This window comes from Phodopus roborovskii, unplaced genomic scaffold, assembly GCF_943737965.1.
Source record: "Phodopus roborovskii unplaced genomic scaffold, PHOROB, whole genome shotgun sequence".
Classification (NCBI taxonomy): Eukaryota; Metazoa; Chordata; class Mammalia; order Rodentia; family Cricetidae; genus Phodopus; species Phodopus roborovskii.
In genome coordinates, this window is record NW_026126517.1 from 31,831,010 (window position 1) to 31,842,530 (window position 11,521).

An 11,521-nucleotide genomic window follows, 5' to 3' on the forward strand; every position below is an offset into this window, starting at 1 on the left:
AATATTTATTGAACATTATTTAATCCAGAACAGACTCATATAGATATTTTGATTATTAATCTCCATTTTTAGATAAAGAAATAGAGCATTAGCACATGCCATTAATTCCACCACTTGGGATGCAGAGGCAGACATGACTCAGTGAGTTTGAGGCCAGCCTGGTCTATAAAACAAGTTACAGGACAGCCAGGGCTGTTACACAGGGAAATCCTGTCTTGAGTAATAATAATAATAATAATAATAATAATAATAATAATAATAATATTTTAAATTTTTTTTAAAAGGAAGGAAGAAATAGAGCCTTTAAAAGCTGAATTAATAATAGACTCAGAAGAAAGCTTGAACTTAGATCTTAAATTAGGTCTTTGGGCTATGATCCCTGCTCCCAATCACTATAAAACCCCATATTATTTCTTCTGCCTTTCTTTTCCTTTTCTTACACACACACACACACACACACACACACTCACACACTCACTCACCAAATGAGATCATTCAGATGTGAAACACTTAAGATTCTCACATTGAAGGTTTTTGTTTAACTTGGCTAATCAGGAAACTAGGGACCAGAAAAATAGACTGAAACTTCAGTTTCTGCTTCAGACCAGAGTTCCTCCTGTTAATTAGTGGAACCCTTCAGGCTTCTCTCTTGATTGTTCTTGCTAACATGGATTCTCTTCACTAAATCCCTAAAGCAAAAATTGCTGATTTATGTTATGGCATTAAATATATACTATATTGTATGGACATTTTACTATTTGTTTTTTGTTGTTTTTCTCATTTTTGAGACAGCCTCCCTATGTAACCTTGGCTGGCTTGGAATTCACAAGGCAAACCAGCTTGGCCCTGAATTTGCAAGAACACTCCCTCCTCTGCCTTCTGAGTAATGGCCAGGCCCGGCCTACAAGTCACTCATTTCTAAGCTTCCCGCTTTAAAAAGTCCTAATCATTTTGCACCCTACACAGAAGACAAAGGCCCTGTCCAGTGGGCTGAGATGACTACAATATTAAACCAGGCATAGTCAACTCACTAGTTCTTCAAACCCCAACACAGACACAGAAATCAGGTAAGATAAGAAAAGTAGAGATGGATGAAGAGGAATTCTCATAATTAAAGAACTGGATTTGAGAAAGTGAAAAATAAGGCTAAAGGGAAGGATGAAGGAAAAGCTGTTAAGCGATTTGGTTCTGTCTACAGTTGCTAGTCTGGGCTTCGTTAGAATGGTACAGAAGAGAAAGTGAAAGTGGAACGCAATGTGTACAAGGAATCTGTTCCACTTTGCTGCAGAACAGGATCTTCCCTCCAATTCCACCTCTTCTGTTACTGACCCTAGCCTAAACCGAGGTTGTGCTTCTCCACTGTCCACGTGGGTAGATGGTCTCCGCCCCCGACCAGGAGGATTTCCGCGTCCTCACTGCCCCGCCCCCTGGCAGTTCTGCGCACGCTCGGGAGCCATATTTGTCGCGGGTGCTGGGCCATCCGGGTTGGTTCTTCTCCAGCTGAGTAAAGCGGCGCTGATCTGCACCCCTCACTGTCTTCCTCCGGTGAGGCTCAGTCCCCGAGGCCCCGCGGAAGCGAGGTCGCTGTCTCCTGGGCGGGGACCGTCTGCGTGGAGACCACGGCCCAGGCCCGCAGCCGCCGCCGAGGAGCCGTGGGTACGATGACTTTGCACCCACCCGCCTCCTCGGTGGCCGGCCTGCCGGGGACTGGACCCCGCCGGCCGCCGTCGGGCACGCCGGCGCGGCCTGGACGGCGGGCCCGGGCTCTGGGACCCACCGGGTCGATGCGAGGGGTGGGGGCGGCTTGCGGCCCTGCGAGTCCTTTTGGAAAAGTGGAGCTGCGGGGAAAGTCCAAAGCTTGTGGCGCCGGCGTCAGGCGTGGTGGTAGCTGTGCGAAACCCGCCTGGCAGCTCTGCTCACCGCCACCTTTCTGTTTCTCCTATGTGTTGGAATCGACTCCCTGCAGGTTAGCTTGCCCTCAGCCTCTCTTCGACCAGTCGACTTTAAAATGTCAATCAATCAGTTCTTACAGTCCTTGCGTCCAGTCATTCCATGGAGCCGTCATGAATAAGAGATAAAGTTCACTCTTCACTTGAGCATGCATACCCTTCATTTGTCTGTTTAGCTTTCTAGCCTCATGCCCCATTATCTGGCAGCATAGGAACTGGACTTGGGGTGTCATTTTCCCTCTAAGACAGAGCTTCTATTGCTCTCTTTCAAAGAAATGAGGCCCAGGTTTACCACCTGTCCCTACACCCCCCAAATTTAGGACCGTATCAGCTTAAGCAATTTGCCCGGTATCTGTTGGATTATCCACTTTATTAACTTTTCTCAGTCTGCTCTACTTGGAATGTCCTTCCCTTCACCCTTTCCCAATTTTTCTTCTTCGATTTGAGGCTTTTCAACTTATTTTTGCCTTGCCCATCCGATTTACTCTCATTCTTTGTATTTGATTCTTAAAAACTTAATTGTCCATCCCTTTTTCCCACCCCTCCCTCTGCGCTCTTCCAGTTACTTTATGATCTGTGTCCCTCTCCCACTGCTAGATTCCGAGTTCTCAGACAGACTTGGCTTCCACCTTTATTGTGGTGTTCTGGCATCTAGTATAGTTCCCCACGGCTGCCTGGTACATAGTGTTAGTTGAATGACAGTGTGGATCAAACGGCTTAGAAGGTAGGAGATACTTCTTAAATTATGATTATTTATTTTAATGATCCTTTTTTTTCCACAGGAGTTACGTAAAATTCAGAAACCATGGTGAGTTCACGACATTTCATTTAACTTTTGCCTGTTGAATGCCATGACTTGTTGGAAGCCAACAGACTGACTTGAGAGGTGAAGCACAAGCAGGAAGGGGAGAGGAATGCTGTCTGCTTCCTCCACTGAACTCAGCACCAGGATATGGTTGTAGGTTTGTGGGCGTCCAGAAGGTGGCTTATTTCAACCGTAGGCATCATCTCTATGTTTTTCCTTTGCAGTCTCGAAGATATGACTCCAGGACCACAATATTTTCTCCAGAAGGTAAATTAGAAAACTTAACATGCTCCAAAAAAGTTTATTTTTGTTTTGCTTTGTTTTTGGTGTTTCAGTTTTAGTGTGGGGGGGAGCCTCACGGATGTTTTGATGTCCGTTCTTTTTGTACTTTGAAGTAACTGTTCTCCCTAGGTTGATTGCAGCATACATCATTGAATGGTAAAAGTAGGGCAACTGACTATACCTTGCCAGTGTCTGCTGGTTTCTCTGGATTAGTGGTACAAGAACACAGAGGAACGTTGGTGTCTCGATGTCTTGTAGGTCGTTTGTACCAGGTGGAGTATGCCATGGAAGCTATTGGACATGCGGGCACCTGTTTGGGAATTTTAGCCAATGATGGAGTTCTGCTTGCAGCAGAAAGGCGCAACATCCACAAGCTTCTTGACGAAGTCTTTTTTTCTGAGAAAATTTATAAACTGAATGAGTAAGTGAGATCTTGGGGAAGAGTTTGAACTATTTCACTTTTCAACATAAGTGGGATTTTCATATAGGGGAAGGAGTCTTCTATGTGAGGTAGTAGAATTGAAGTGAAGAGTTTTATTTTTTTCATGTGAAAGTGTGTGTATTTTATTTTTCTTGAAACCTCCTTGAAGCCCATTTGTTGTATTGTGTCTCAGTATGTCCACTATGTGTGTAGTTTACTTTGAGTGCAAAGCTGAACACTTAGTGTAAAGTAGTATTGTGCAATAAAGGCATGGATTTACTGTTCACACAGATTTGATTTAAAATTCAAAGTCGGTCAGTATAAAATGTGATATCACACCTGTTATTTAACTTTTTGGGGACTCAGTGGTTGTAGAAATCTAATGAAACAAAATAAACAAGTGAGATAAACTATCATAATGCCTAGCATAAAGCAGGCCCTAAAGGCATTGCTTAGAATGACTATTTAGGAATCTGTAGGATTATACTGACTCTTACCAAAGAGCAAGGTGTTGGAGGTCTGGGCACAGTTCAGCCACACAATATATATAGTCTAATTTCTGTTCAGTTTGAGTACTTGGACTGACTTTGTTGTTAGTGGAGGATTGGCTATGCTACACAGAGTCTTTACTTTGTGGGGTAGGCTTGATGAATACTTGTCACTGGGGCCCATCTAATTATTTATGTATTTATTATAATTTTGAACACATACACCATACATTCTGACCACTTTCACATTCTATCCCTGCCTTTCCTGTCTTCCTTCTTCCTCTCCACAAATCTCTTTCTTATATTTATGTCTGTCTGTTTTGATTCACTGACATTACCATGGCCATTCATGTGACTGTGGTTTGAGAACAATTTGTTGGAGTCTGGTGGGCTCAGCAGTGGGTATATAATCAAAGATAGTAATTTCTTTCCTTTCCTATCAGTAACAGGCATTCCAATATAAAGGTAGGGCCCTATGAGCCCCTTCTTGACTGATTATTGCTAAAGTTGTAGCAAGTCTTTTTTTCTGTCTCATCAGCCAGATCCCAAATAATGACACAGAGACTTTGTATTAATTATGAAAGCTCAGCCTATAGCTTAGGCTTGTTCCTAACTAGCTCTTATAACTTAAATTAGCCCATTTATATTAATCTATGTTCTATCACGTAGTGTAACTTCTCTTCCATCTTGCACATCTGTTTCTTCTCCTGAGGTCTCCTTGGAAATCCCTGCCTATACCTCCTGCCCAGCTATTGGCCGTTCAGCTTTTTATTACACCAGTCACAGTGAAACATCTTCACAGTGTACAAATATCCCATACAGCCAGTCTTGCCTTTGCCCAAAGCAGCTGTGAATTGATGATTTCAGTCTAGTGTGGAGGGTGCTGCTTTGCAGCCCTTCTCTGTCTTCCTACTCTTGGGTAGTTGCCAGCCCCTTTCCCACAAGCCTTAGAGAGGGAGTATATAAGTGACTTCTTTAGGGCTGTCTCACAGCTGTCATTTATCTCCTGTATCGTGGCACCCATGAGTCTCCACACTTGCCTAGTCATTGTAAACTGAGGCTTCTCTGATTAAGGTTGGGATTCACTTTCGTTTAAGAGTAAAGGTATAGGTGTTTAGAATGCAGTTGGGTTGTGTGTCAGGTTAGTCATCAGAAATGCAGTCCCTGCTTGGGCCTAATACCTCTCATGTAGCCTTTTGGCACACTCACTTGAAATAGTATCTTTCCTCCACAGAATCATTTTAGACTCTACTCAGTAATTGTGGGCTTGTCTGGGCATAGGCACAGTGTATCTCTACACTGTAGAGAGCCAGGGAAAGCTTTGGGCAAGAGGCAAAAAAGGGAGTGCATGCCTAGGCAACCTGGGAATCCCCCGACCCTTGAGTTTCCTCATCCCCACCCCTATCAGACCAGGTATTGAGAGTTACACCCCAAAGTGTGGTGGGAGCAGTCTGTCTACTCAACAAAGCCTTTTTCTTTGGTTCTTTAGCTACTTAGTGTTCCTTTCTTACCCTGTTTTCAGAGGGTCAGTAATAAATCTGTTGAAGAATTGAGACTGAATGTGTTTATCAGTTGTGCTGAATGGCATTAAGTAACATTAGTGACATTAGATCTCCCCCTAAGAAGATCATAGTTCATAGCCTTTTCCCTGAGGGTAGTCCTGTGAAACAAAATTAGTGAATCCCTAATAGATCTAGATACTTCCTAATACTTAGAAATGCTCTATTGAGCATCTTTCCCTCTTACATTGATTTTTTTTTTTTTTTTTCCTTTTTCCTTCAAGGGACATGGCTTGCAGTGTGGCAGGTATCACATCTGATGCTAATGTTCTGACTAACGAACTAAGGCTCATTGCTCAAAGGTATGGATGGAAATAGTATAACGTACAACACATAAGTCAGATGTCTCCAAGGAAAGCTTGCTTTTGCAGAGTTACATTTGTTTTAAGAATCCATTAATTGAACAGTATATTCTTCCTAATCAAATATATAATGTGTATACAGGAGAATACTAGGATGTTTTTGCCTCCTCTTTCCTCTTCTAATTATTAAGTGACTACTACATTTACCCCCCTTACATGTATTTCTTTTTAGAGGGCCTTTCTTTGCATTGTATATATTTTTAAGAAGCCTGTTAATATGTCAATCTCTTTACCTTAGGTATTTGTTACAGTACCAGGAGCCAATTCCATGTGAGCAGTTGGTTACAGCATTGTGTGATATCAAACAGGCTTATACACAGTTTGGAGGTACTGAGTTTCTTTGGAACTACTCTAAACTTTTTATAAAGAATAAACTATTTGCTTTGTTTTGTTCAATGTTAAGGTTTTTTGAGGTTGTTACTTTGTTTTTGTTAGGTTTCTCTTGGTTTGCACATTCTAAAATATATTCTTAAAAATGTTTTTATTCTCTGAGAATTTCATACAATGAATTTTGAAAGTATTCACCTACCATTTCCTTCCATATCTATCCCTCACCTCTCAACCCACCTGGCTTCATGTTCTCATGTTTTTTCCTTCCTCCCCACTTGCTCTTTTAAAACCTGCACTGTAACACAGTCAGTCACTCTACCAAGGGCCACACTCACAAAGAAAACTCACTTACCCTTCCAGAAGCTACCATCTGCTAGAAACTCCTCTGTTGGAGGTGGGATGTCATGCCTACCTTCCCTCTGTGTTGGAGTTTTGTCTGGTGTGGATCTTGGGCATGTTGTCACAGCTGCTGCGAGCTCATATTTGTGGCTGCCCTGTTGTATCTGCAAAGCACTGTCCTGTCGCCCATCGCACCGGCTCTTACATTATCTGTTCTTCTTCCATGGTCCCTGGGTGTTGGAGGAGTGATGTAGATGTCACATTTAGGGCTAAGCACTCTGAAGTCTTATTCTCCACACTTGCTTTTGCTTGTGATTAGTCTAGACTTACCTGGAGCTCACTGTCATCCTTCTGCCGCAGCCTCCTGAACACTGGGGTACAGATAACACCTGCTCCATGAACAAATCTGCTTCATGTAACAACAGGATGCTGCATGGCCAAAGTAACATTTTCAAGTCTGGAAACAGATTCCTTTTACATAATAATGAAATTCAGCACTGACCTTCTGTGTCCTCATTTCCCCCAGCTGGAGTCCAGCTCCTAGAAACAGAGGTGGCATTTGTGACTGAGCTTATCTGTAGTGGCCAGAACACAAAGCATTTTATGCATGCTTAACTTCACAGACAGGCTTGGGCCATATCCACTGACAGCTCTAAATTGAGATTGCTGGTTTTTAAAATTGAGATTAATGATTTTTTTTTTTTTCTCTTTGTTAAAGGAAAGCGTCCCTTTGGTGTTTCTTTGCTGTACATTGGCTGGGATAAGCACTATGGCTTTCAGCTGTATCAGAGTGACCCAAGTGGAAATTACGGGGGATGGAAAGCCACATGTATTGGAAACAACAGTGCTGTGAGTATTTTTGTGACACTGTTTATTTCAGTGAAAGGATAAGAAGACCTGTAATGTTGAAATAGTGATGAGTGTAAGAGTGTTTAACATAGATTTAATTTCACAACAGCCTCAATGTGAAGGAAAACACCTGTGATTTCTGGCGCTATGTGCTGGAGTTCATTGATGATATTTGTAGCTAAGTGCTAGTTTTTAATTATAAGTTGTAGAAACATATTTTCTTTCTTCTAATGTGTTAATTTACTCCTGAACTCTTAAGTGTGATTCTCTTGGGACTGAGGCCCCAGAGTAAGCATCCTTCAGGACATTGGTCTCCCTCTTCCCTGCTGTCAAAGTTTTGCATACTGGTTGCAGTGTCAGTATAAATCAGGCAATTGGACTTTGAGACTAATCTATACTCTCCCTCCAAATGCACTGATGGGAAGGAAACTCTGTGTTGACTCTTTGTGTGTTTTGTTTTAGGCAGCCGTGTCAATGTTGAAACAAGACTACAAAGAAGGAGAAATGACTCTGAAGTCGGCACTTGCTCTTGCTATCAAGGTGCTAAATAAGACAATGGATGTCAGTAAGCTGTCAGCTGAGAAAGGTAATCTATGTCATGTCCTCCTGGTTTGTCTAATTAAGTGAGGGGGCTCATTGAGTAGCTACAGCCTTATGTCTTTAATGTTTTTTAGTTCATTGAGGCAGTGGGGGTGCCATGTTGTTAAATGGCTAAGATCAGCCTTGATGAATTGTAGAGCCACAGTCCTACACCATAGCACAGACTTGAGGATTTGAGCCTAGTTTGGAAATCTTCTGGCTGGTCTTGGCGTCACAAAGCTGGCCTCAAGTTAGCAGTGATCCCTGCCTGTTCCTCCAGGGTGCTGGGATTCATGTATGCACTGCCATGTCTAATAGAAGCTGCTTTTTTTGGTCATTGTTTTACCAAGAAATTAGAAAGACCATTGAAAAGTGTTGTTTGTTTGAATATCCTGGCTTGTTCCTTTTGATCATTACAGTTTGTGGATCACACAACTGTTGAGTGACACAAATGGTTGTTAAGAAAGTTAGTGGGTGAAGAAGAGATCTCTAGGTAAAACAGTAGTCACGGTATCACAAGATCAAAGGTATTCTGGTCCCGTAAAAATGTGAGTGTATCATTAAGAGTAAAACATGGGAAAGCAAGACAACAGCCAAGACTAGAGAGAGAGAGAGTTAACCATGCTGATGTCTGTTGAGTGCCTCTGCCTGACACCAGTGTGTATTTGTGTTTCTAGTGGAAATCGCCACACTAACAAGAGAGAATGGAAAGACCATGATCAGAGTCCTCAAGCAGAAGGAAGTAGAACAGTTGATCAAAAAACATGAGGAGGAAGAAGCTAAAGCCGAGCGGGAGAAGAAGGAAAAAGAACAGAAGGAAAAGGACAAATAGACAAAATCATGGATTTTATATCTCCTTAGAGGCACCAATTCAGTTAGAAGCTGTCCTGGCCTTCCACCCCGGAAAGGTTTTTTTGTTGTTTTTTTTTTCTTCTTTAACTTGCTCATCGGGGAAATAGGACATTACGTACTGAATTGGGTCCTTGTCGTGTCTGTCCAGTTGGATGCTTTATTGTAATGATGGACATCTTTATAGACATCTTAATCTTGACACATAATTTTTTGGAATAAAACTTGGAAAGATTGGTTATGGTGAAGGAAAAATTTCTCTGTAGCAATAATTGTTGAAGATACCACAGTTGTGGCTGGAGAGATAGCTCAGTAATTAAGAGTGCACACACTGCTCTTATATGAAGACCTGTTCCCAGCACCCATATTGGGTGGGTCACAGCCACAAGTTCATCTCCTGGGGGATGCAATGCCACTGACATCTGCACTCATGCACATACCCACACGCAGCACACATAACTAAAAATGAGTAAAGAAAAGGGCACCAGGGTTGCTAGGGTGATTATTGCTTTCTTTTTGTGAGGTATGAATACTGTGGCTTACCTGGATTTCACACATGGACAGTTCCCTCCTGTTACCAGATTGGTTTGGGACTGAACAGTCGCTTGAGCAGGGCCAGAGTTGGGTGTGACTGTGTCTGTAAGCAAAGCTGAGAGTCCTGACCCTGGGCCTGAGGCTGCCCACAGTCAGCAGCCCCAACTTCATAGAAGATGGTGTGGAGGAGATACAGCCTGAGAAGTGGGACCAACAAGGAAGAGCAGCTCCAGTGAGGCTGATAGACGCTAGCTCCATCGCTAGGTTTGGCTCAGCTGCCACTTGTTCTGTGACTTGACAGAAGTAAAGGAGTACAGTTGTTAAGAATGTGGTTCCTGGACTACTAGCGAGATTAGAATTACAGGAATAGAAATTGGGGTATTACACCCCAATCTCCTGAATTGAAATCTCTGGAGTTGAAGCACGGTACTACCCTGTTGTCCACATACTCCATCCACCTTCCACCCCAGGAACTGGGGTGGAACTGACAATTGAGCACAAAGATGCATCCCTGCTTGGTTTAACAAGCCATAGATTGGGATTCTTTTGCTTGCTAAAATTGGAGAGGTGAAGTTTGGCACACTAGAATCACCTGGATGGTTTGGCACAAGCTGGGCTTTATACCTGTTACCTCAGCATTTGGCAGGAGACCCAGACATAGGCATGGCTTTAAAAACCTGGTTTATTCCTTGGCAGCGGGGTGAGAACCAATTTCCTTAGTATCTATCAGATACTGGTATCTATCAGATACAGTGTTTTGGGTTTTGTTTGCAGTGGGTTTCTCTGGGTCTTTCAAGTAGAAACATGTATAAAATAGGTATGAACAGATTAATAATATATACATGATTTTAGCTAACAGCCTCCAGTGTGATAATTAGCTGTATGAACAACACATACAGCCCTGGCTGTCCTGCAACTGTGCTCTGTAGACCAGGCTGGCCTCAAACTCAGAGATCCACCTGCCTCTGCCTCCTGAGTGCTGGGATTAAAGGCGCATACCACCACTGCCTGTCAGGATCCTGGTTTTAAACCACTGAAGTACATTGATGTAATAGAGTTTCTTTTTATTTTTAATAATTTTGTATATGTGTGTGAGCACACAGAGGTCAGACATCCAGACCCCCTGAGATGGAGTTACAGGTGGTTATAACCCACCCAACATGGATGCTAGGAACTGAACCCCATTCCTCGGCAAGAGCAGTTGTAGTCTCTTTACAGCTAGACCATCTGTCCAGTTCCCAAGTCGTCTTAATGACTTTCCTGAAATACTTATTGTGTTATTCATACAGCTAATTATCACACTGAGAGCTGTTAGCTAAAATCATGTATGTATTATTCATCTGTTTATACCCATTTTATACTTGTTTCTACTTAAAAGATGCCTTTTTTGTTGCATGTTTTGTTTTGTGTTTGTTTGAGTCTTTCTTTAGCCCAGGGTGGCTTGGAGCTCAGCAATTCTGCTTCAGTTTTCTACATGCTGAGATAATAACAGGTGTGTGCCCTATACACAGTTGTAAGAGGCCTAACCAATAGCACTAGTGGGGATAAATGTTTTTTTCTCAAGGCACATACTAACCTTGTGCTAAGGAGTGGTGATGAGTAAGCACAATGCCTGAAGATCATTTTCTACCAAAAATCAGCACTTATGCATGAGAACATGATGGAAGAAGGATCATAATGTCAGTATGAGAGCTGATATGAGAAGGTCAAGGGTCACCTTGTTAGACCTCACCTAGAACATATGCCTCAGACTACAAAAATGGGCTGCACAAACAGCAGTAACAACATTATGTCTTAGTTAGGTTTCTATTTGACGATAAAACACAATGACTGGAAGCAGCTTGGGGTGGAAAGGGTTTATTTTATCTTATACTTTCATCACTGAGGGAAGTTGCCAGGAACCTGGGGGTCGGAGCTGATGCAGAAGCTGTGGAGGGGTGCTGCCTACTGGCTTGTTCCCCATGGTTTTCTCAGCCTGATTTTTTTTACAGAACACAGGACCAGCAGTCCAGGGTACCACCACCCACAATGGGCTGGTCCCTCCCACATCAGTCACTAAGATGCCCAACAGGTCTGCTTATAGCTTGATCTTATGGTAGCATTTTTCTTATTGAAAGGTTTCCCCCCTTTCAAATGACACTAGCTTGTGTCAAGTTAATAGAAAACTAGCCAGCA

The 11,521-nt window shown here is 42.6% G+C and overlaps 1 protein-coding gene across 1 annotated transcript; it reads left to right on the plus strand.

Annotated features, from left to right (window-relative positions):
- The first annotated feature begins 2,892 nt into the window (after positions 1 to 2,892).
- Positions 2,893 to 9,048, plus strand: Psma4 (proteasome 20S subunit alpha 4). Its single transcript, XM_051197504.1, has 7 exons — positions 2,893 to 3,021; positions 3,295 to 3,457; positions 5,729 to 5,806; positions 6,105 to 6,193; positions 7,254 to 7,384; positions 7,847 to 7,970; positions 8,641 to 9,048. The coding sequence occupies exons 2-7, from the start codon at positions 3,321 to 3,323 to the stop codon at positions 8,793 to 8,795; spliced, it is 714 nt and encodes a 237-aa protein (XP_051053461.1). The 5' UTR covers positions 2,893 to 3,021; positions 3,295 to 3,320; the 3' UTR covers positions 8,796 to 9,048.
- The last annotated feature ends 2,473 nt before the right edge of the window (positions 9,049 to 11,521 follow it).